Genomic DNA, 25,992 nt, shown 5'->3' on the forward strand with positions numbered 1-25,992 from the left:
GGCAAATAATCCAATTTCTCAGAATGTGTGAAGAGAATAAGAAGAAATAAGAAGGTTTGATGTGGATTGTCAAAGATCTTGAATGTTAGATTAAGGAAGAATTCTGCCTTCATCCAACTCTTTTTAACAGCTGTTAATATCTGTACTGTTACATAGCATCTCTTTTGTAGATTTTTTTAAAACATCCAAGCAGTTTTTATTCATTAATATTCATAAATACACACAGAAGCTTCATTAATTAAATTAATTAAATCCTGTAGTGCTTTAATTTTCACCTTTTTATACAGTCTCTCCAGCTGATCTGTAAGTAATAAATTCAGTCTTTGTAAAAAGCAAAACTAATGTATTTCTGTGACTCTTGCTTCAAATGATATTTCTTTTCTAAAACCTATAGTTCTTACTTTAACTAAATTTTTTTTTAAAGAAAATATGGTTAGTCTGAATGGATTTTTCTGGCCCCTCAGCCATCAGTCCCTATAGGAAAATAAGGGGAGCTGGGTACTGTGCTTATGACAAAAAACCATGCCATCTGGTAACAGTGCTCTGAAGTGCAGTCAGGCACAATCTCTTCCAAAAGGGATTCTTACCCTTTTGTGTAGTTTGTACCCCTTGGGCAATGTCTGGTGAAACCTACAGAACCCTATTCAGAACTGTGTTTTTAAAAGCATCCCAAAAATGCAGAATACAAATGTAATGAATCATATTGAAATAATTATCAAAATGTTACAAAAACAAGTTGATGGACAGCAGGTTAAGAACCACTGCTTTAAAGAACTATCTAAATGAGGATCAGAGGTAGAAGAGACTTTGAAGATTGTCAAGTTCAAATCCATTTTACAAAAGAAGAAACTGAGACCTAGTGCCAATGAAGGACTTGCCCAAGGTCATACAGGTAGTAAGGAGCAAAGCTGGGATTTGAGTTCAGTGGCTGTAAGTTCAAGTCAGTATTCTTTCCCCAACGACAATAGTAATAACTAACATTTCTATACCACTTATGGATGCTGAATACGGTGCCAAGCACTTTATAATTATTTTCTCATTTGATTCTCACAATAACCCTTGAGAGTTAGGGGCTATTACTATGGCCACTTTTATAGATGAGAAACAGGCAAATAGAGGTTAAGTGACTACTAGCCTGTTGTCACACAACTATTAAGGGTCTGAGGCTAGATTTGAACTTGGGTCTTCCTGGTTCCAAAACTAGTGTTCTATCTATCGCATGTCCCAAGACTCTGCTACTAGTCTAAAAGAAAGCTCTTCCATGATATTCTCTTGGACTAACCAAAGGAGAACAGACTGCCCCTTCTCAGTCCATTCACCTTGGCTGGGAACTTTTGTGTTTATTCTTCTACCCTTCAGCTTCTCCCAAACACACACTTAATCTAGCATTCAAGAGGGGGTTGGTTTCAAATCCAGTACACTGGTCACAGTGATGTAAAAACAGAATACAGAAATAAAAATAAAACTTAAAAACAACTGGTTTTCAATTTGAAATGGACAGATGAAAGGGCATTAGCAATACTACAGACAATTTTCTTGATCAAATCTGTGTGTTGGGAGCATGCCTTGTAACTGCTACCAACTAGTGGACAAAAAACACAGGGCAGCTCTCAGAAGGGAAGTTTGGGAGGATGAAGAGATGACGACAAATGCAAAGACACCAGAGTTGCTACAAAAATGAAAATGCCCACATGGGTCGGGGTGGACATGATTGGGGATGTGGACTCGAAACTACCACACCAATGCAACCACCAACAATTTGGAAATAGGTCTTGATCAAGGACACATGACAAAACCAGTGGAAATGTGCATCGGCTATGGGTGGGGGGAGAGCAGAGGGTGAAGGGGAAAGTAGGAGCATGAATCATGTAACCATGTTAAAAATGATTATTAATAAATGTTTAAAAAAAAAAAAAGAAATCAGATAAGAAATCTCAAGTAAGTAACCTGTGAGACATGCCCAGCAAATAATAAAAAAAATTCATCATGTGAAAAAAAAAAAAAAGAAAATGCCTTAGGTGAGCATCAGACTCCCAGAGAGGCAAAATGGGGCTCAACTTTTGTGGAGAACTGGGAGTAACTAAAATGGAACATCCAGGACAGGAACAGGGATAGGGAGGGAGGAAAGAAACTGGGAAACCCTTTAAGTAGTGCTGTCTTGGAAAAATCAAGATTTCAACTGGGGTTTTTTTTTTCTTGTAAGTACAAAGTTAATAAGGTCAAGGCAGAATCCCTCTCCACTGCTCAGTTTTGACCACCAGTTTTCAGAAAACAGGAACGAGATCTGACAGCCGAGGTCTTATTGGCATGTGGAAAAACAAGTAGAGCCCTGGGCCAGAGAGATGCCAGGCAAGCCTGGAGGGTGTGACAGTTCCTGGGTGAAAGGTCTCTCTACCTTCCTGGTACCTGGAGCTGCTGGTCTCTCTTGTCTGAGTGGGGCATCAGCAGAAGGCAGGCCAAGGCAAAAGCTGGAAGCTCTAGTTGGCTAAATTGCTTGGCAACTCCAATCATATCAAGATCCATGGAAACAGGACACCTTGAAGAGAATAGCAAATTATTTCCTAAGAAAACCCAACAAAACCCTATGGCAAAAGACACTAATGAACCTTTAGTGATTTTCCACAATTCCTTTTTACCTCCTTAAGTTTTCATTTAAAAAAAAAAACATTTTTTTAAAAAAAATTAAAAATGCTATTGACTTGGAATAGTTAGGTGGTCAGGCCTAGAGACAGGGTTCAAATCTTACCTCAGATACTTCCTAGCCATCTGACCTCTGGGCAAGTCATTTAACCCAATTGCCTAGCCTAGTGATGGCTAACTTAAGGCACAGGTGCCAAAAAGGGCACACAAAGCTCTCTCTGTGGGCACTCCTGCAGTCGCCTGCCAGAAGTCATTACTAGAAAGCCAGAGAGACTTGAGGTGGAGCGGATCCCTTCTCCCTCTCCATGTGTCTGAGGACATTTTTCCTTTCACCCATTCCTGTGCCCAGCCTGTTATGAATTTGTTCTTGTTTACTTAAAATTTTTTACATACATAGATTTTTGATACTTTGATTCTTATTTTGAATATTTTTATTTCTCTCTAAATATAATATTTCTTCTATTTGTTTTTCATATTTTTGGGTTTTCTTTTGATAATTGACTCACATATCCCATAATTCAATGATGTATTCTGAGCTGATCTGGGTGTTGATCAACCTCTTCAGGGGGGGATTGTATTTTTTATAAAAATCCAAGTTTTAAAATTTTTTTTGAGAAAATTTTCAGGAAGAAGCCTGCTAACGCTTTGAAATCAGAAAATGGACTATTTGCCTGCAGAAACCTACACTGAATCAAGATGATCCAGAAAAGATGCCTGCAGAAACCTACAATGAATCAAGATGATACAGAATGAATTTTGGGACGCAACTGTTTGAACTTGAGGGGACTGAACACAATAATTTTGATTTAAAAAATTTTTTTTTTTATTTTAAACCCTTAACTTCTGTGTATTGACTTATAGGTGGAAGAGTGGTAAGGGTAGGCAATGGGGGTCAAGTGACTTGCCTAGGGTCACACAGCTGGGAAGTGTCTGAGGCTGGATTTGAACCTAGGACCTCCAGTCTCTAGGCCTGGCTCTCAATCCACTGAGCTACCCAGCTGCCCTGAACACAATAATTTTGAATTGTAAACTCTTATGCCAAAGGGGACTGTCCCTTAATTGGCCTTTTGTCAATGCGCCTAGCAAAACATTGGTTTTTCTTTCTCTCTTTCTATCTATCTCTTCTACTTACCTCTTATCTCCAACTATTGTAGTTAGAATTTTAGGGGCACAAGATGATTATGTCAAATGATCAACTGGGGAGATGAGTCTCCCAAATAATTGTGGGGGGGGGGGGAGAGGGAGGGGATTATGATAATAAGATTAAATCTACCCTGCCCATCTTTAGATTTAATCATCAAAGGTGAAAACATCTTTACTTAACTCACAAGTTGGGAAGTCTGTAACCCACGTGTGCTAGAGTGAGTAACAAATCAGAATTTACTGACTGCTCAGGAGGCAGTCCTAAGAAAAGTGTCTGTTGTGAATGGACATGCAAACTAAGAGGAAGGCACAGGAAGTGACACAAAAGAGGCCCCTTTAAAAAGAGACAGCTGAGTGAGTCAGGTGCTCTTCTGGTTCTTGCTTGGACACGGAGGAGTGCTGAACCTGGGACCCTAAGACCTTGGTGAAACTGCTCTTAAATCTCTCTCTTAGAACTATACGTGGTGAGTGAAGAAGGTTGACTCCTTTAACCTCCCAGGAGGTACTAGCCTCCAGGAGGCTCCCTTGATTGGGAAAAGCCCTTGTAACTAAAACCCCTGTTAATTGACTTTTAGGCTCTGGCTGGACCTCTGGAGCCCTGCCAGAATAAAGCCCACACTTAAATACAAATCTCTTATTCTACCCTCTTCTCATCTCTCTACTTCTACTCTCACCTATATTTTGTAAATAAACTTCCATAAAAGTCATTTTGACTTGAGGTTATTCTTTAATTTGGAATTGATAATTATTCAATTCCCTGGTGACCTAACCTTTTAAAATATTCAACCAATCAAAAACCCCCTTTTCACCACTTACACTGTGTGACCCTGGGCAAGTCATTTAACTCCAATTACTTAGTCCTTATGATTCTTCTGCCTTGAAATAGATTCTAAGTAGTATCTTTTAGTATAGTGTCAATTCCAAATTTGAAGGTAGGGGTTAAAAAAAAAAAAGTAAGCCAAAGTCATTCACAAAAATGGTCATGGGCCATCATAAAAAAAAATGCTAAACTCACCAGTAAATGTATCATTCATTGCTAAGTATTATTAGGTGCTTACTATGTCCTAGGCACTGAGCTAACTATAGGATAAAAAGAAAGGCACCTACACTGTTCCTTCCCTCAAGAAGCACATGTTCTAATGGGGCAGACAACTTTTAAATGACCTGGAATGCACAAGAGGCAGACAGAAAGGATGGAAGGTAATCAGAGAGGGAGAAAGGTGAGGAAGTTGATAACAATATGCTGACAAGGGCCTTCTCTCCTTTAGCTCTCTTCTATTTTGGTCTAGAGCTTGTTTGTACATAGTTATCTCTGCCATTAGATTGCAAGTTCCTTGTGGGTATGGACAGTCTTTTGCCTTTCTCTATATCCCCAGGATTGGCACACAGTAAGTGTTTAAGAAATGTTTACTGAGTATATCAATCAGAATAGGGAGGTTAAAAAGCCCCTAGCAAGATAACAGAATGCTTCTGTCTCTAAAGATCATAAGTCTCAAGTCTGAAAATATTGCTTGTCTTACTCTAACCATGTACTTGGTGCTCTACAAATCCTTTTGGGAAAACAACCATTTTATTTATAAAATGTAAACATGTAACCAGTAATGTGCTCCTTCCACTGCAGAAAGGATAGGATCACAGATATTGGAGCTACAGGGTACCCAGAAGTCACCTAGATCAATCCCCAACATTTTCTAGATGAGGAAACTAAGCAGCAGCAGAGGCTATGACCTAGCCAAACTGAGGTTGGCAGAGCTGAGATTTGAACCCAGGTCCTCTGACTCCAAATTCAGCAGGCCTCCCACTGTCTAGCACTCAGTACCACACAGAGAAGCCCAAAAGCAAGAAGGAATGCTATGCCATGAGACTTACATGAAACAAATATTGTCAAGAGATCTTCTTAAGAACAAAAGGTTTTCTAACTCACAGTAGTTTTACCATTTTACTTACTCTAGAAGAACCACCAGACTCTCACAACAGGCCAATAGCTGAGTAGGATTCAGGGGGCAAGAGGCTGTGAATAAAATTTTGAAAACCCAAATAAAAAACATTGACATGACATAGCGATGTTCTTCTTATTAAATTATAACACCTGGGTGTTAGGAAGCCAAAGAAAAAGGTACCTGAAATGAGTGGTATCTGTGAGACCCGCTGCCAGGCTCTCCCGAAGTATGGGATCTGTAGGAACCAAACACATCACACAGATTCAGGGTCTCAGGGAGAGGTTTCGTCACCTCCACCAAATCCCCATCTTGGAGCACAAGTCCTGCACAGCACTGCCCGTGGTGACAAATTCCTAACTGCCTTCCCATTCTGGAAAATGTCATCTCCTAGGGATGGCTCATACTGGTGACTCCACTCCGCCAAGAAGGTCAGCTGAATCATGGGGGCTCAGGCTCACATGTGTCCACTCCACTAGTCAGAGAGCACACGGCATGGTCCTGACCCCTCCACCTTCCCCCAGCAACGGGTCTTATTTGGGGACAGAATTTACCTTCAATTCCTTCAGTGAGGAGAAAAAGGGGGTAGAAAGGGTGCTACTACAGCATACTAGATGGCCACCCACCCAGTGAGGGTGGAGATCACACTAAAATATCTACCTTAACCCAGGAAAATGACACCATACAACATTCTCTTTGAAAAAGTACATACATACTTCCTAGCTGTATGACCCTGGGCAAGTCACTTAACCCCCATTGCCTAGCTCTTAACCAAGGCACAGTGTTGATTCTAAGATGGAATGCAAGGGTTAAGGGAAAAAAAAGAACATACCTGCCACAAGGAATGTATATTAGAAATTGCTGTTAAAACATTCCTCAGATAGCTAATCTGGAAAAAAAATGTCAATAAATAATTTATCATTCCAAAGTTTCAAAGGAGATATTTGAAAATGCATAGTCTATCAAGGGTACATTTATAAATATGTACATTACACATAATAAAAACTACCCAGAAATTGTGTCAACATTTTGCAAATTAATTTAATAATAACAATGATGATAGTTAGCATCTGTACAGCTCTTTAACCTTTGCAAAGAACTTCACATAGACTAGTTAAAAAATCCACACAACCAACCTGGCAGATATTGTACCCACTTTACATATAAGGAAACTGAGGCTGAGTAAAGATTAAACAACTTGCCAAGGATCACACAGGTAATAAAAAATCTAAAGCAGGATTTAAACTCAGGTCTTCCTGATTCCAAGTTTAGCTCTCACACTATACTCCCTAGCTTCCTATAAATGTCCTAAGTTTCTTGTGTCCTATTCAAGCTTCATGGTGGCCTAAAGGTGACCCTGGGATCTCGAAGCCTGTACCACTGGAGCACAAACTAGGATATGCTGGTCAAGCTTGTAAGACTTCACGTAAAGGACCAGAATGGTCCTTTGTCATCTGAGGCCCAGTCAAATTACAGTCAAGGCTCATCACCAAAGGTTTGGTCACCAGGTGTCTGATATTTTCAATAATTCATGAAGACAATCTATCAGAGGCAGCTAGGTGGAAAAGGAGATACCAGGGAGTCCTGAGTTCAAATCCCAATTTAGAAACACACTAGTTGCATGACCCTGGACAAGTCATTTGGTCTCTGCTTCCCTCAGTTTTCTCATCTGTAAAAGGGAGATGATAATAATAGTACTTACTTGCTAGGGTTGTTGAAGGATAAAATGAGATATTTGTAAAGTACTTTGCGAGCCATAGGGCATTATATAAATGCTAGGTATCATTATTACTGTTGTTATAGCACAAAAGGACTATAATTTCCATTAACAGAGGAAGTACTCAAACTTATGAAATCCTAGCTTGGTGAAGGACTGAAATCTAAGTTTAATAACAGCTCTTATAAACAAGTTTGCATTAAGAGATTTAACACCAGGTTGCCCTCCAGACAAGGGCAAAGTGAGAAATGTTGGAGGAAATGAGGAAAAACAGAGATACTAATGCACTGTTGGTGGAGCTGTGAACTGATATATTATGGAGAACAATTTGGAATTATATCCAGTTATAAAACTCTGTATATTATCTATGTATTCTGTTTCGAACCCATGTGTTCCCAAGTATGTACATAGCAGCTCTCTGTAGCAGCAAGGAATTGAAAAATGAAGGGATGCCCATAAATTGGGGAATAGCTAAATAAATTGTGGTATATGATTGTGATGGAATATTATCGCGCTGTAAGAAACGGTGAGCAATTTTTTAAACTGATTTTTAAAAATTCTGGAAAGAACTATACAAGATAACGAACAGTGAAATGAGTAGAAGCAAGAGAACATTATACACAACCACACAATTAACAATTGAAGAATAAACTGAGAATGTTATCTCCAGAAAGTAAAGAGAAAGCTAAAACGTGAAGAACTTAATTCATATGATCATGCTGGCCTCCATGACCATATCCATGTGATGCAGAAAGAATGAGAAGGAGTTGGGACACTAGTGATCTACTCTGTAGATAGGAAAAAAACTAAGCTAGACATCTAGGAGATCTGTGGTTTTATTTGTGGAATATCTTCTTCTTCTGTATATATGGAAATATTTGTAAACATTTGGAATAAGACGACAGAACAAAATTAAAAACCCACCAGATTGTACCATATCCGTGTATGGATACTGAGGCTGCCTGACGGGAGTTTCTGCAGAACAGGATAATGTGTCCAACTTAACGACACCTACTTGTTTTTTGTCCCCCTGAGTTCAAGGCTCAGCTCCTGAGGGTACAGAGGGGCTTCCTGCAGGAGATGGAACTTACTTAACTTATTTTTCTTTCTGTCTCTCTGAAAGCTTAGCATGGAACTCTGCATGTAGTGGGTGCTTAATAAAGGTTTGAGGAGGACTATTTATGCTTTAATTCACATATCTGCATTAAGTAGTAACATCGACCATCAATTTAAAATCTTAACAAATTCTCCGCTAAAGTAAAAATCAGTCTCTGCCGAAGAGTAGAATCTTACCATGTTGAAGCCAAGCAGCTTCTGTAACAGTCCGCTCCACAGCTGAGTATCATATACCTTGTATTCCAAACTGAGTTCAGTCACCAATCTGACAGCCTGAGGTCAAAGAAAAGGGTTCATATCATCAAGCAGTCAAACCTTCATTGAGCTCTGGGCCAAGCCCTGGGGACACAAAGACACAGAAACAGTGCCTGCCCTCAGGGCGCTCATATTCCATCAGGAGATCACTAGCCACTTAAATCACTGTCCATCAGCATCTTCTTCCCAGCTGCTGCTGCTGCGCCTTCAGAGCAGGAGCCACGACCTAGCTGTAAACTCCTGCCCTCCCATAGGGACACTAGCCTAGTCATGCCCTGCTTTACTTGTCCACACCCAAAAGGGGGCATATCCAGCTTCTCCGATACGGCTTCAGGAACTTTCCAAATCAAGATACCCCTTTTCCTGTATTGTTCCCTCCTCCACTCTTCCTCCCTGGCTCTCCAGTGGTGTTTCCCCATTCTTTGTGAAGCAGGGAACGTATCATTTTTGTATTTGTATCCCTAATGCTTAGTACTTGGTAAAAAGTGAACATTTAATAAAAGCTTTCTTTTTTATTCATCCATTGAAAAATTAGAGAGGATTTTCACTCTTAAAGGAACTAAACCTGAGTGTATGTATGCACTGACTCATTTTATTTTTGTACATCAGTGACCTCCAAAAAGTCCTCAACCTATAACGAAGGGAAAAATATTTTGGTTCCTTGGTCTTGGAGAGAAAAAATAAAAGAAAAATAATTTAAGGGTTACAGTAGACTGTTCCCACTGCTCCCATTTAGCCCACAAAATGGAGTTTTAAATTTGTCTGACTGACTCAAACTACATACCATAGGTTCATGGCTATGATTTTTCCATAAGCCCTTAATCATTCCTTCTTTAGGACTGTTGTTAAATGATTCATAGGTGAGAGGGATGTTCAACATTTCAAATGCAGCCAAGAAAGTGATGCATTTCAGAAAACATCTGTTTAAAAAAAAAAAAAAAGAGGTATTTGTAGGAACAGAGTCTAAATGAAGAATTCATTCTACCCATCATACTTAAATGTCTTTTTAAAAAACCATTCACATTTTCTGAGAAAATTGTGGACTCCTAAACATAGAATTAAAAAATCTAAGCATAATATGTGGCAATATTTTTAAAAATAAGAATATTCCTAAAAAATTTCTTTCAGTTAAAAATATCTTACACATTTAGTTACACATAATAGTACAGTGGCAAAGAAGGATATTTTTGTTAATGTTAGCATCATATCCTCAAATGATTAATTATATCTACTAATATTTATTTATTCCCAAAGGCCAGAATCCATTAAAAATGAATTGGGCAGGGGCAGCTAGGTAGCTAGGCCTAAAGACAGGAGATTCTGGGTTCCAATCTGGCCTCAGACACTCCCTAGCTGTGTGACCCTGGGCAAGTCACTTAATCTCCATTGCTTAGCCCTTACGACTTTTCTGCCTTGGAACCAATATATGTAGAACTGATTCTAAGACCAAAGGTAAGGGTTTTTATTTTTTAAAAAATGAATTAGGCATCACAGATTATTCAAGAATAATCTTGTTATAGTTACAAATGTACATGTATCTGCTCCAAATTCAATTCTACTTACTTTACATCCTCATAAGGCTTTTTGAAAAGAGACTTGATTGTTTCTCTGTCAGCCAAGCATAAGAGACAGTGAAGAGCTCGTCTTCTATAGGCAAATGTCAGCTGACAAACAGTAAAAGGCTGAAAACCAAAAAAAAGCTTTGGGAATGTGTACACTCCTGCCTGATGCAGCCAATGCCACCAGCTCAGACATAGATAAACACAACCTGAAGAGTGCTCAAAGGCCAGGGAGCCCCAGTGAGAACCACAGGCCAGACTCTCTGGCAAAGTGGGTTTTCTTTTGCTCCTTCTTTGTACGCCATCTGCTAGTCCTGCTAATGGGCGATGGCACGCACACCCGCGCTTCCAGGGATGTGAGAATAAAATGCAAGCGGAGAGGAAGTGACAGCAACCTGCCCTGAGCAGTAATGACCTATCCTGGGCCTTGTTCATGGGGTTTGTAATGTATGACTTGTTTTCCATTAGGTCTGGGTCTTACTTTATCATGAGTCATACAGAATTCCTAAAGAAAGTCAACCTAAAAATGTGAAAAAAGCATGTCATATGAGTAATGGTTGAAGAAACTGGGACTATTTGGCCTGGAGAAAAGAAAATGAGACCCAAAGGCTGCCTCTGTATATGGAAGGTTCTTATGGGGAAGAGGCTGGCTGCGCCTGGCCCCAGAGGACAGAAGGAGAAGCAAGAACTAAGAGGCAGAGAGCCAAAATTTAGCTTGGCCTGTGGAAAAAATTGCTCCAAGTCTAAAAGTGGGCTCCCTCTCATTGGAGGTCTGTAAGCAGGGGCAAAAGATTGTCATTGAGGGGTTTACTTTTCAGATATGGCCTAGACTAGACGACCTCTAAGGTCGCTTCCAATCTGAGACCTTAAGGTTCAAATGTGAAAGGCAAAAATGAGTTTTACTTAAGCGTAAACTTACAGATACAGAAGATGTTGCGACCAAAAATAACATCCTGGAACTATAATCAATGGGACGTATTTGGAGGAGATATAGAACTCTGCAAAATACAAAGATGAAAAAATTCATTTACATTTAAAATAAATCATAAAATGCTATGAGATTATATCACGTAAATGTTACACTTCAATTTCTATAGAAAAAGTATCATAGGGTAATTTTATTTCTATATATGTGTATACTTTTGTATGAAAATATATGTGTACACACACACACACACACACACACACACACACACACACACACACACACACACAACTTCCCTTAACCAAAAATTGGCAAAGAAGATTTTATTAATTAATTTTAAAATGGAAAACAAAAAAGATTCTAATGGGCTTGAATGGCTTTAGTCCTTCTTATGTACCCTTAAAGCTAAAGAATAAAGATATAATATTCCTGATAAAGGAGTAAGTTGTATTTTTGCACTGTACCAAGTGTTAGGGTCACAAAGGCAAAACAAGCAAATAAACAAAAAGAAAACCCCAAAACAGCCCTTGCCCTCAAGGACCTTACATTCTACTGGAGGAGACAATTTGTAGACAGATACAAATGAATAGAAGGAAAAAGAGGAACAGGGGGATAATATTAGGAAAGGAGGGTCATTAAAGTACGGTTGGTTTTTTAAAAAATAAAATGTACAGAATATAGCAGAAAGGCTAGGAAGAACCAGGGTAGTTTTGAATATTACATGTTGAATTTATTATATATTTTAAAAGAAAAGCAAGCTATACATGACAGAGATCTGTAATTTCAATCTTTTTTTTTTTTTCTGTTAAATGTTGAATAAAATAGTTTTCTTAAAGGAGTACTTTAGGCAGAGATGGAAAGGGCGAGGATTCCAGGCATAGGACAGCCAGTGAAAAAGAAAAATTGACCACAATTTAAAGGAAGGGAAGTCATGTATAATAAGGCTGGAAAACTGGGTTGAGGCCAGGTTGGGAAGGGTTTTAAATGTCAGAGGGGTTTAATTATGATCAGAAAAGCAGAATGTTAAAAGTTGTTTTTATATCCAATTGGTAAAAAAAAAAATAAATCCATATCAAAACATTGTAGAAGCAGCAGAGTGACAGTGGAGTTTATTGAGCAGAGGAGGCATGATGTAGACAGACATGTACTTGAGGAAAACCGTTTTGGCAGCTCTGTGTAGGATGTAATGGAGTAGGGGGGACCCCTGAGACACAGATGCCAATTAGGAGGCAACTGCAATAGTCCAGGCAAGAGGAGCTAACAGAGAGCACTCTGGGGAGTGGCTGGGTGAGAAGAGGAGGGAGTCTGGAGAGATGGGAGGACGGGGGAGGAAATCTCCCTTCTGGAAACCCAATGGATCTGTGGGATGAGGGAGAGTGAGGAGTTAAGGACAAACCTGGATGATGGTATTCTTGACAGAAACAGAAATGAAAGAGGGTTGGGTGTGGGGGAGAGTGGGGGGAATGAGTTCTGCTTTGGATATAGAGAGTCTGAGGTGCTGATGGGACATGCAATTCAAATGTCCAACAAGAGAATAGCACTCAAGCGAGAAAAGGGTTAGTTATGTCGATATAGGAGGAAGGAGCCCCAAAACGCTCATTTTACCCATGGGAGCTGATGAGGTCACCAAAAAGGAGAAAAGAGAGATGGTAGGACAGAGCTTCGGGAATACACCGATGATTTAAGGGTTGCCATATGGACGATGATCAGCAAAGACAGAGAGGAAGAATTAGACATCAGCCAGGAGGTAAAGAGATCCCTTTTCCTCGCCCCCTCCTCAAGTCAGTAAACTCAAGTGGCGCTCTGTTGTCTCTAGGATCTAAAACAACTCTGGAAGAGAGGGGTTATCCACAAAGAAAGGATGGTCAGCTGGATGAAAAGTTACAAAAAGGTCAAAAAGGATGAGGCCTGAGAAAAGGCCACTGGATCAGACAAGTAAGACCACTGACTTTAGAGAAAGCAGTTTCTGGGCAGTGATAGGGTCACAAGTCAGACTACAAAGGGTTGAAAAGCCAGGGGGAGAAAGGAAGAGAGGACGAGTGCAGACAGCATTTTCTAGGAGTAGGACCAAGAAAGAGAGGAGAGGCATAAGACAAGAGCCTGAGGAGATGGAAGGGCCTGATGGAATGATGGGACACCAAGGCATGTTTGAAGGCAGAAGGTTAAGAGACAGTACATGGAGAGATATTGGAGGTTCAAGAGTGAAAAAAAATGACTAAGGGGGACATTGCCAAAGAAGCCAGGAGGGGACAGGCTCAAGTATACAAATAGAAGGCTGGCCTTGGCAAGAAGTGACAGAGTGAAGAGGGATAAGAATACTTTGAAGGGATGGCAGGGTAGAGTGAGGCTTTTTTAAAAAAAACCCTTTCCTTCTGTTTTAGAATCAATGCCAAGTATCAGTTCAAAGACAGAAGAGCAGAAGGGCAAGGCAATGGGGATTAAGTGATTTGCCCAGAGTTACACAGAAAGGAAGTGCTTGAGGGTAAATATGAACCCAGGACCTCCTCTCTCCAGGCCTGGCCCTCTATCCATTGGGCCACCTAGCTACCCAGAGGATTTTTTTTTTCAAGGCAGCAAGGAAGGAATCAGTTGAGAGAGAGAGAGACTGAAGATAAAAGAAAGAGGAGTTAATTGAGGAGGCTCTCCCTCCTTGTTTCTGCCTCTTAGAATCCCTGGTTTCCTTAAGGCTAAGCTCAAATACTAAGTAGAGGAGACCTTCCAGGGGTTTGACCTCCCCCCATACCTTCCACAAACTATGGAATGGGCAGCAGGGCAGTTTGGTTCTGCTTTTCTTTTCATCCCCCGCACAAAGCACACTGATTGATATATTGGCAGAGAAGACAGGAAGGGATTTATGTTCACCAAATGGAGAATGGCTTAACAAAATGAAGTAGATGACATAATGACACAATTGAGTCATGACAAGTGATGACTATGAAAAGCCACTGAATTTGAGGGCAGGAGGGGACCTCAACGGATCTCTAGACCAACTCAGAAAATTCTGAGCAAGAACAGACCTGTATGAAGTGAGGCACAGTGAAGGAATCAAAGCTGGAAAAACAATATTTACAACATCTACAACCATATAAATGCAAAGTACACAAAATGAAAACAGAATGTTATATGATCATAATGGCCAAGTTTTGTCCTAAAGAAAATGCAACTCTCTTCTTTTTCTGGTGGTGGGGAGCAAACAGGTGTGGAACTCTGCATGTACCATCAGATTTCGCAGGCATACTGGTTAGTAGATTAAGCTAATTTTTCCTCCCTTTCTTTTTACAATCTATGTAAATGGGATAGTTCCCTGAATGAGGGAGGAGGGAATACATTCAGAAATGAAGATGATAGAAATAGAAACGATACTGATAAAATATTTTAAAATATGTCTGAGTTTTGCACAGTAAAAACAATTATGATCTGTGAAACATCAACTCACTTTGTGGTAAGATTTTCCAAGATCTGGACTTGGTGAAAAAATGTAGTTTAAACATATTGAAAATATTTATTTTTGTAAAGCTGTCTTTTATAAGTAAAGAAAATGAGTATACCTTTGGAGGGCTTCATCCCCTTGAAGATTAAAGAATTCTGAAGGTATCTTAAAAAAAATTAAAATAAAAAAATCAAATAATGACATACGCAACAAATCTCTTAGTTTGTACGGGTATAGCTCCATTTCAAATCAAATGCCATATGTGGAATGTTAATAAAAAAACAAAACTCATCTTTTGCTTTACGAAGGAATTTTTTTCTCTGTTGTAGGCCCCACCACAGGATCAACTTGCCTAAAATTTATTTATTTATTAATTAAAATCCTTTTCTTCTGTCATATCAATTCTAAGGTAAAAGAACAACAAAGGGCTAGCCAATTGGGGTTAAGTGACTTGTCTAGGGTCATAGAGCTAGGAAGTGATCTGAACCCAGGCTCACCCAAGCCCTCCCAACTGCAGGCCTAGTGCCCCATCTCATTTTTTTTTAATCTAAAGTATAAAAATCCTACAAGAGTTGCCTGAGGTGTGTGACAGTGTGTGACAAAGTTTGAACCCAGGGCCACCAGACTGAGGCCCTCATTACTCCATATCTTCTCTTTTAAGGAATCCTATTTATGTATAAGCACACACTTTAAAGAATATGGCTGCTTATGATCTAGGACAGTGATGGGCAAACTTTAAAGAGGGGCCAAAGGAAAGGAAATGCTCATCTGTCAGTCTAAGGCAAGTTTTTCTATGTTTCATTGTATTGTATCCCACTCATTGTATTCGTCAGATTAGGAATAATGTCACCCAGTGGGATAGAACATTTTAGGGGGCCACATCTGGCCTGTGGGCCGTAGTCTGCCCATCACTGATCTAGGACAATGCCAAGGGACTTATGAGAAACAATGCTATCCACATTGAGAGAAAGAACTGTGGGAGTTAAAACACCAAAGAAAAAAGATAATTAATCATTTGTTTATTTGGGTATATGATATGCGGTTTCAGTTTTAAAAGATGACTATTAAAAAATAAATAATAAGGAAATAGGCATTGAGTGATAATACATATATAACCTATTGGAATTGCTCATCAGCTCCAGGAAGGGGGAGAGAAGAGAGGAGGGAGACAATATGAATCACGTAACCATGGAAAAATGCTTAAAAATAAATAAATTTTTAAAAAAAGAATATGCTGCTTGAGGACTATCTAGGTGGTACAGTAGATACAGTGCCAGGCCTGGAGAATCAGTAGGCCCTGGGTTTGAATTTGGCCTTCCTAGCTGTGTGACCCTAGACAAGTCACTTAATCCTGACTGCTTAGCCTTTGCCACCTTAAATCTTGGAGTTGATACCAAGACAGAAAGTAAGAGCTAAAAAATAAATAAATAAAAAAGAATATGCTGTTTGCTCCTGGTACAAAGAAGTCTTAATGATGCTATCTACCATATACTACCTTAAAACCCTAAAGAAATAATGAAAAAAATTCTTTATTGGGATAGTAAATCCTATATGGAACTAGAATGATTTCTAGGGTCAATTTCACTTAAAAAATAATAAAAACAAAGAAAAATCACACTTTGGAAATTCTTAATCCTAAAAAATTAAATGGCCTAAAAAGAAACACTATGTGAAAACAAACAAAAACATTAAAAAAAGTCCAAAGCACACAAAAATCAGATAACAAAATTCACCCTATTCAGACCTTTTAGGTGTGAGACCTGTGGATGAAGCACAGAATTTTAAAAAGGAGGTAATTCTCTCATGCGGGGAAATCTTTAACCAGATGTTGCCATGTGGCAAAAGTAAGGAATAAACAACTGTCCACATGCCTTATTGGCATCTTTAAGATGTCAAGAGGATGCTAGGAAGGGCCTAGGCCTGTGGGGTGGATCCCCTGTGGCAAATCCATATGAGGACAAGAAAGGGAAGTTCATAAGAGGCAAAATCCAGATGGGTGCAAACTGTGGCTCTGGAGAAAATTCATAAAATGAAGAGCTTTAGATCCATAGGGGCAGAGGTCATGAGTTTCTATGTTTCCAACACCAAATCCCCAGCGGTAATCACTACTTACTTCATTGGTCTGTGTCGCTGGACATAACCATTTTTCAAGAAGCATGTCCCAGATTTTTTCCAAATCCAAATTGTTAATTTCAGCTATTTCCTTGGCTGCTGCATGAATATCTATAGACCCAATAAAAAGTGAATTAAAAAAAAAACCCTTAAGAAAATAAAATAAAAACCTCAATACCAGGTATTGGTTCCAAAGCAAGAGTAGTGAGGGCTAGGCAATGGAAGTTAACTGACTTGCCTAGGGCCACACTGCTAGGAAGTATGTGAGGCCAGATTTGAACCCAGGACCTCCTATCTCTGAGCCTGGCTCTCAATTCACAGAGCCACCTCACTACCCCCCAAAGTGAAATTTTAACCAACATTTTGAACACAAGAAGAGGGAAAATCTGGGCAACTTTCTTCTGTGCAGGCCAGACAGAGGCCAGCCCTCACCAGGACAGTCTTTGTCAGCAGTTCCCTGGATCCTCAGCAGGATGCTGCCATGCTCATACAGACTGGCAATGAGTTGTGCTGGCTTTCCTAGCAGTCTCAGATGCTCTGGAGAGCCCAGGCCGTGCGTGATGAGCACGGTCTCGGTGCCTGACCTCTGGTACTGCACCCTCAGTTTCTTCAACAAGGCCTCAGCTTTCTCATGAGTTTCATCCTTTGGGGGGAAAAAAAATCATAAACCAAAAGGTAATCCTGTATTACAAAGAAAAACTGGTATTTGTGGAGAGTGCTTGAAAAGTCACTCTGTGCTGTCCTCACAATGACTACAGGGGAGGTTGGGATAATGTTACTATCCATTCTACAGACAAGGCAGCTGGGCCCAGAGAGATATGACTGACCTGGGAACTGGAATTCAGCTTTCTGATTGGTTCCAGGCCCACTGCTCCTTCCACCTGTGGCCCCTTCTTTAAGTCTGGAGGGCCATTCCAGTAAGCAGCCCCTCCTTCAGCCGTCTCTTGGCTGCTGGCCCAGAGCATCTCCTTGCCAGCTCTAGTTCTTTGACTGGCTCACAGGCAGGTGCCTCAGTCTCTAAACAAAGCAAAGGATCCCCCTTCAATGGGGAGGTATTTATTGATATACTGAGTTTTCTATTAGTCTGGACCTGAGACTTTACTGGTGGAGGCAACACAGTGGAAATTCCTTTTCCTGGGTCAGGTCAGCACCTGATCTGACTTCATTATATTAGAGCTGCCTGGAGTGATTCAGGGCCTTCCTTGATCATAGCCTGTAGCTGCCATGTGTCAAAGGAAAAACTTAAACCAGATTCTTCCTGACTCTAAGGCAGTCTGGCCACCCTGACATGGTACCTCCCAGAAGGTGCCTTAAGTCAGCATAGTCCATGCAAAATATAAGACAAAGACAATGTCAAAAGGACCAACCTGGGATGAAATATTCTTTAGCCATCTCTCAGCCAAATAAAGGCAAAATTTCAATACAGTTATCTTGTAGCAACCTAAAAAAAGAAAGGAGGAAGAAATCACCATTTCAAATAATCCTTTTTTTTTGTTAAGCTAGAAAGTAACATTTCCAATTCACTTCATTTACATATTTGATTGTTTTTTATCTTGCACAAATTACCTACAAAACACCTTTGGAGAATATGATCAGTCTTCTACATTTTTCTAGTTTCACCAAAGTGATTTTTGTGACCATGAGGAGAGCCCTGGAACATGAGGCCCTGTATTTCATTCATGGAGAAAGGCTGATTGATTTTTGGTACTAAGAAAACAAAAGGATAACATGGAGGTGGTACAGGAATAAAGAAAAATGGGGGTGAGTACAGCTGGAAGATGAAGGTATAAAGCTGAGAGATTGATATGGTATAATCAGCAGGATCATGTTGTGATTGGAACAAACATGGACATCTGACTTGCTTCACTGTTCTGCCTGGAGAGAAAATACTTTTCCATGGGAACACATTCTTCCAGTTTCTTTAGGACAGAAGTACAGTGATCCCATACCTATCGAGAGGCTTACTTTCCAGAAACCTCCATGATAGGTGAAAATCCATGAAGTAGCAGGAGAGCAAACAAACCAATGCTACAGTCACTGAGCCAATCAGCGCTCAGGATACAGAACACAGCGCCGTGATTGGTCGCCTTTCATTCCATTAATCAATAGTGTACAGTGTACAATCTCATGTTGGCAAACCTGCACAAGCGGTGGTGGCGTGCTGCATTTCCATTGTGTACAGTATGGTATTCATCCACAAAATCTCATGATATAGCAAAAACTCCATGATACGAGAATTAGATATATATTTTTTAAAAACCACAATACAGTGAAGCTGCAATAAGTTAACCATGATGTAGTGAGGGACAACTACTTTGTTTATTCACAGGCTTTTGCAATAATGTCAAGATCTTTAGAGGCAAAACAAAATAAGACAGAAATGGGATCTTGATTCTATAGCTATGGAGTCAATAAGTCATAGAACTACATCTATTCTCAGCCAATGTTTCAAAGGCCCAAGGAGTTGGTTGGGTGACTTCAATGAAAGAACCACAATACCAAAAAAAGTTGCTACCTTCTGGAATGTCCTGAGCAAGATTGATGGCAATAGCAACAGCCCATTCAGGATTAGCTATGGATAATAAATAGGACTGCAGGGTCTGGAAGGTTTTAGCTATTTCCTTGTTATTCAGGGTTGAGTCTTGAGCTTGCACCTGCTTCAGCAACTTTGGTTTCAAGCTTTTTTCAAAGACTTGCTTGACTGTTGACACGTACAAAGAATCCAAAGAAACCTTTCAAGATAAAGAGGGAGGGCCACAAGTTATACAAGTAGCACAAAATTTTTGTAGCCAGAGCCTGAACCAGTGGATTAAGAATAGGCCTGGCCAGAGTTTTGCCAATTACCTTCATTAGTTTAGCAATCAACAGGAATGTTGGGAAGGACTCCTCCCGGAGCTCAGCAGCTATGAGACAAATGGAGAAAACAGTTTGTCCAAGAAATCAAGGGGCATGTTTTCCACTTGTTGAACCAAAGAAACCAGTGAATAACATACAAAGAATCTTCCAGAAGTTCTGCACTTTCCCAAAGAAAATCAGGTGAAAAGGCAGCCGAATCTGAGCAGCTGAGGACAGGGTCATTGTGTGGTTCATGATGTACTCGTGTTCCAGATTCCCAGGAGGAGACGCTCGTCTATAAGACTTCAAATGCTTCATCAGACTCAAGCCCTATACAGAAAGAACAAGGGTTTCCTATCAGATGAACAGAGATCCTTGACTTTCTTTGAAAATTTTCTTCTGTGTATAAGAACATAAAATACGTCACATGACACCCGACCCCACGGCCGTCAAGCATAAGAGCCTGTCTTTCATAGCGTTTCATGGAAACACAGCAGTTGATCTCTATAACATTTCCTCAAAGGCTATGGTTATAGCTTAAAGAAACCAGTTTTAGCCTTTTGAACACAGTCTTCCTTTTGGTTTCTAACAAACCTTTTAATGTTATGAATGGCTCTGCTTCTCTTAAGACCGAAGGACATGAAGTTTATCACAAGATCAATTGCTTGGTGATGAATGTTTAACCTACAGTTATTCTCCAAGAATATCTATTAGAGTTGGGGGCAGGGTGCAAGCTATATCAGACAAAATAATGGATACTTGCAGGGAAAACAACTTAGAAAAATTTCAGTGATGGACCCACTAAAAGCAAAATGAACTTTTAATAGAAAAATGTATACTTTGTATATTTAATAGAGAAAATGCCATGAAATTACTAAAACTTTTGGAGAAGACTCAGTTTCATGCATTTTGGGTGCGCTTAATCTTCCTTCAACTCTAACCCTAGTTGAACACATTTCTTTTCAACAGCAGATCATTTCAATCTCATGTTGTGTTTTGATTTTCTTTTCCCATCTTACCCAGTGATCTCAACTGACAAGTCCAATATCCTCTCTGCAACAGGTGACACTGTCAATCACCTCCTCCTGCAAACTCTCTCTCGAGGTTTTTTGGACTCTGTTTTCTCCATTTTCCTCCAATCTATCTGACCTCTACTTTGGAGTTTTCTCTGCTGGAAATTCATCCAAGTCATGTTCATTAACAATAAGTATTCTTCAAAGCTCTGCCCTGAGTCTCCTCTTCTTCCTCTATGTTATCATACTTAGTGATCTCATCAATTCCTATTGGTTCAATTATCATTGCTATGAACATAATGCCCAGAAATATATACCTAGCCCCAGTTTCTCAAGAGCTACATTCACACATTTCCATCATCTGCCTCTTGGACATTTTGAAGCATAAGTTCTATAGAAATCTTAAAACTCAACATTTTCAGGGCCAAACTAATTTTCTTTCTCCTCCAAACCCTTCCCTCTTCCAACTGATGCCCATCAGGAGTACTACCCAGGCTCATCACCTCATCATCATTCTCAGCTCCTCATTACATTCATCTCACAAAACTAATCCACTTCCAAATACTGTTTTATTTCTACCCTTGTTGCATATATATCATCCCTTTCTTCCCACACAAAGCCATTATTCTAGATCTTCCCTGAACAGAGCATTAGCCTCTTAATGGGTTTTCCTGACTCAAGGCTGCCCCTACTTCAGTCAATCCTGTGCTCAGCTACAAAGTGGTTTTCCAAAACACCGGGCTATGTCACATCCCTTCCCAATTACCTCTGGGCCCAAGTACAAAGTCCTCTGTGTTTGATATTTTACACTCTTCACATCCTGGCCCTTCCCACCTTTCCAGTCTTCTTGTACTTTATTCCCCTCAAGAAATACTTTATACTCACTACAATCCAATAGTATATTATAATAAATTATAGTAGTGTAACCCACTACAATTGTCCCTCATACATGACATTCCATCTCTCCTCTCCACTAACTGGCCCCCATTGTCCAGTACTTCTCCCTTCTCATTTCTACCTCCTTTCCCTGGCCTTTCAAGACTCAGCTCCAGATACTACCTTGTCCTCTGCAATGATCTTATATCTGCTCTATTTGTAACTTTTGCTCATCATTCACATGTTTTCTCTCCCATGAGAAATGCGAGTTCCTTGAAGTTTAGTAAAGCTTAATTTTACCTTTCTTTGTGCCCCTAGCATGTTTAGTACTTGGAACATAGAAATGTGGGACAGATGTATTTGATTGATTAATGGGCTCATCCATCCTCTAATGAAGTTTAGACTCCTTAGGAGCATCAGGAAGTTAATTTACATTTGGAAAATACCAATTTATGAACATTAGGGATAAAATGGGAAACATGGGTAATAAGGAAAATCTCTGTTAAATACTATGAAATTTTTAAAAGGGAAGGCTACTCAAGAGAAGTGGAAAGTCTACCATTATCCAACATAACATAGGGAGCTCAGTTAATGTTTATGTATTTTCTGGTATACCTGATTGATATCAACATTGGTGACCTTTTCATCAGCTTTTTCCATAATTTTCAAGACAACTTCAATAATTTCATAGTCATATGGATCCAACTGTTAGAAAACAGAAATAAATATAGTTACACTAGAGAATATTATCTGCTTAAAATAAGATTGTAATTCCATTAATTAAAACTGTGGCTATCCACATGAAGCATTCTCACGTATTCAACTGATTCAAGTGCTCTTATAAATCTTAAATTGCTATGAAAACATGAGCAATCAAAGAATAAGTACTCAACTTTTCTCCATTCTAAAAATCAGCATTACCAGAACAAAATCTGAACCCTAAGCAGTAGCATGAGATAGAAAATCCCCCCCTTTAAAGAATGTTAATGTCTTCTGTTTTTCTATTACAGTCATTTTCAGGCACACACAAAATATACTCAATGAACCTTCCCTCTTTAACACAGAAAAACAATTATGCAATTAGAAACCTCATCTAACCAGCATATACAACATTGGTACCCAGTTTTCTACATCTCCAACAAAAGAACGGAGGTGTCTTTCCTTACCTCCCAGGTCAAGGGTGATTATTACAACTGCAAACCATATGGCTTCATTTTAGTGTTCTTTTTGTTGAAATTAATAGTTAGTTCTCTGGAAAGGGCTTACTTTACTCTGCATCAGTTCAGACAAGGGCCCAATTGTTCTCTGAATTCCCAACTATCTTTTCTTAGGATGTCAGCACTTCCATTTACCACAATGATATAGTCACCATTCTCTTTTCAAGGGGCACCTATAGTTTTTTTGCTACCACAAGAAAATGTCCATGCAAAAGAGAGCTTGTTTCCTATCTTTGATTGCCTTGAGGCATATGCCTTCATCTCTGGATTAAAGGAATAGGAACAGTTAAGTGACATTCCTTACCTAATTCCAAACTGACTTCCTGATTGGTTGGGTCAATCAAACTGTCATCAATAGTAGATTAGCATTCCTGGTTTCTTGAAGCCTCTCTAATATGATTTCCATATTCCGTTTTGTTTTTGCTTTTTAAAAGATGTTTCCAGATAACCAAAAATCTGGGAAGACCATATCTAGGCTTTAAACCTAATAAATTTGTCAAACTCTTGATTAAAGTTACAAATATTTGATTTCTTCTATTTATTATGAAGAATTTGAAAGTGAAAAATGACCATTTGTTGGGACTAGCCACGCTAGAAATTTAGGATCTACAAACATGATTCTCACAAAAATTCTCATTACTCTTTTTAGGAGCAGAATAAGTGACCCCAGCCTGGAGAGAATTACTCAGGTGAATTCCTGTCTCTGAGAAAAAAAGAAAGCAGCTGCTAAAAGGTATAGTTTTGCTTACTCTGTACTGCCACCATGTGGAACCCTGCCTATGGGAGCCAATGACCCAGTAAAAGCCGAGTAACTCACTTTCAGCATGTTCAGTGGTTTAACATATATAGAAATGCAGCATGTCCTAGAGCAGTGTTGGTGAACCTTTTAGAGAACATGTGCTCAAACTGTACCTTCAAGCCACCTAATGAGCTCGTGCATTATCCCAGACAGCAGAGGGAAGAAGTGCTCACATTGGGCTGCTGGACAGAGGGACGGGGCATGCAAAAAATGACCTCAGGCATGGTGGAGAGGGGGAACAGAGCAGCCCCCTCCATGCCTCTGGGGCATGCACGTCATGTCTTCACAAACATGGTCTTGGAGCATTAACAGTCTTTCCCAAGATAGAATACAACTTCCAATGTTTAAGTAAATCTCTAGGTTCTTTGCTTAGCTTGTTCTTTGACTCTGGATTTCATTCCCACTCACTCTTCCAAATCCAATCTGTTGTCTGATCTCATTATTTCTACCTTCACACCTCTCATATATACCCCCTTTCTCTCTTCACACTGCCATCCCTGGGGTAGTGCTGACCCTCCTCACCTCAAGTCTAACTATGGCCATAGTCTGCCTACCTCCAGTCTCTCCCTACTTCAGTCCATTCTCCAAACAATTGCCAAAGTGATTTTCCTGAAGTGTAGGTCAAATCACATCATTTCCCTGCTCTTTAAACTGTAAGAACTACCTCTTCCTTCTAGGATTACATATATATAGTCCCGGATTTGGTATCAATTTTTTACTTTTTGATCTTCATTTAATTCTTTTATTTTAAATGCATATATTTATTTATTTATCACCAGTTACCTGTAATAAATTTCCACATAAGTTTTCCAAAGTCATGAACCAAATTGTCTCCCTCCACCCTCTTGGATCTGGCAAGCAATTTAATTTGAGTTATACATGCATTATCACACAAAACATATTCCCATATTGTTCATAATGTTCATATTTTACTAAGTGAATAATCTTATAAAACTAAAACCCCAAAACATATACCCAAATAAGCAAATGAAAAATCATATGCTTTCACCTGTATTCCTACTCCAATAGTTCTTTCTCTGAAGGTAGAGAACATTCTTTTTCATAAATCTCTCTGAATTATCCAGATTTGGCATTTAAAGCACTTTACAAATTGACTCCTTTTGGATTTTTCCAGTCTTCCTATATTCTCCATGCTCTCTATGACCCAGCCATGCTGATCCACCTGTTATACTTGTTCATGACTTTCCTTTGCACAGGTTGGTTCCCCCAAGTCACTTGAGCCTCCCCTGTAGGGATAGCTTCCTTCAACTCTGTATGTATCTTGTATATACTTTTAATTTACATATTCTCTCCTCCATTAGAATGTTGCTTTTATGGTTTTTGCTTTCTTTGCATCCCCAGGAGTAAGCAAAATGCCTGGCTACTATTGATTGGAAATAGAATTTTGGACCTCTTCTAGAAACAATAATTAGACAGAAAAGCCCCAAATATACCAAAATTATAAGCAGTACTTTTTGAGGTAGCAAGAAAGCTGGAAACCAAGTATGTATCTGTTGGGGAAGGGCCAAACAAATTAAATAGATGGTGATATTAATATGCCATAAGAAACAAATACAAGATATTCACAGAAAATGAAGACTCTTATGAACTGTTTCAATGCAAAGAAAAAAGAATCAAGGGAATGATATATAACAATGAGAACCAGAATGAAATGAAATGAAATGCTAATGAAAACAAAAATAAAAGGCAGCTCAATTCAGATTAAATGAAATGATCAATTGATCTTATAAAAGAAGTATTTAAAGTGCTTTCTTTGCTTGAGAGGAAGTCACTGCGTTATACACAACTGCTTTTCTTTGTTACAAGGATGAATTCTCTTGGAATGAAATCAGGAAACCACTGGTTTAAGCCCAAAAAGCATCAATAAAATGGAAAAAAATTTTAGTGGTTTAAAACTTGAAAAAATAGAATTTAAAAATATTATGATTGTATGCTCCAACCCTTATTTCCAACTGAAATAAAAAGAAAAATGTTCCATATGTGAAATATATTAAATTATCCATTAGTGGCATTTAAAGCATTAGTGTGAGCAGCTGAAAAAGAAATAGAAGACAGAAATAAAAGGACACATGATTAAACAGCCAACTCACCTTGTGCAGAATGCCACTAAGACTCACAACCAAATTGCTTGTGCTTTTCAGTAAGGGCACAATCTCGACTGCTTTGGCCAGAACTTTGGAGTGGAGCTGTTTCAGAGAAGACATGGCCTTGTCTTCCTCACAGTGGTCAATATGATTATGGTGAAGAATCAGAGTTTCGATGAAAAGCTGAAGAGCTGCATCACTGTCCAAGCCATATGTACTTTTAAGGAGGAAAAAATTGAGTTCAATATATGAATTCAGGCTCTCTTATGTTAAATACAGAAGGGTACCGAGGCCTCAGGTCCAGCACTTGGAT

General features: G+C 39.3%; 1 protein-coding gene across 1 annotated transcript in view; it reads right to left on the reverse strand.

Annotated features, from left to right (window-relative positions):
- The window catches only part of KNTC1 (kinetochore associated 1), a 114,726-nt gene that overhangs the window by 11,075 nt on the left and 77,659 nt on the right, over window positions 1-25,992 (reverse strand). Inside the window, exons 43-59 of the mRNA XM_044658762.1 lie at window positions 25,686-25,896; window positions 22,174-22,263; window positions 19,828-19,999; window positions 19,679-19,737; window positions 19,350-19,566; window positions 18,202-18,275; window positions 17,267-17,477; window positions 16,836-16,945; window positions 14,841-14,887; window positions 11,287-11,365; window positions 10,372-10,490; window positions 9,593-9,728; window positions 8,731-8,826; window positions 6,553-6,609; window positions 5,904-5,958; window positions 5,731-5,794; window positions 2,407-2,536 (exon numbers count right to left, since the gene is read on the reverse strand). Coding sequence (XP_044514697.1) covers window positions 2,407-2,536; window positions 5,731-5,794; window positions 5,904-5,958; window positions 6,553-6,609; window positions 8,731-8,826; window positions 9,593-9,728; window positions 10,372-10,490; window positions 11,287-11,365; window positions 14,841-14,887; window positions 16,836-16,945; window positions 17,267-17,477; window positions 18,202-18,275; window positions 19,350-19,566; window positions 19,679-19,737; window positions 19,828-19,999; window positions 22,174-22,263; window positions 25,686-25,896 — 1,927 coding nt within the window. The remainder of the gene's footprint in view (window positions 1-2,406; window positions 2,537-5,730; window positions 5,795-5,903; window positions 5,959-6,552; window positions 6,610-8,730; window positions 8,827-9,592; window positions 9,729-10,371; window positions 10,491-11,286; window positions 11,366-14,840; window positions 14,888-16,835; window positions 16,946-17,266; window positions 17,478-18,201; window positions 18,276-19,349; window positions 19,567-19,678; window positions 19,738-19,827; window positions 20,000-22,173; window positions 22,264-25,685; window positions 25,897-25,992) is intronic.

Source organism: Gracilinanus agilis, chromosome 1 (genome assembly GCF_016433145.1).
Source record: "Gracilinanus agilis isolate LMUSP501 chromosome 1, AgileGrace, whole genome shotgun sequence".
In the NCBI taxonomy this organism is placed as follows: domain Eukaryota; kingdom Metazoa; phylum Chordata; class Mammalia; order Didelphimorphia; family Didelphidae; genus Gracilinanus; species Gracilinanus agilis.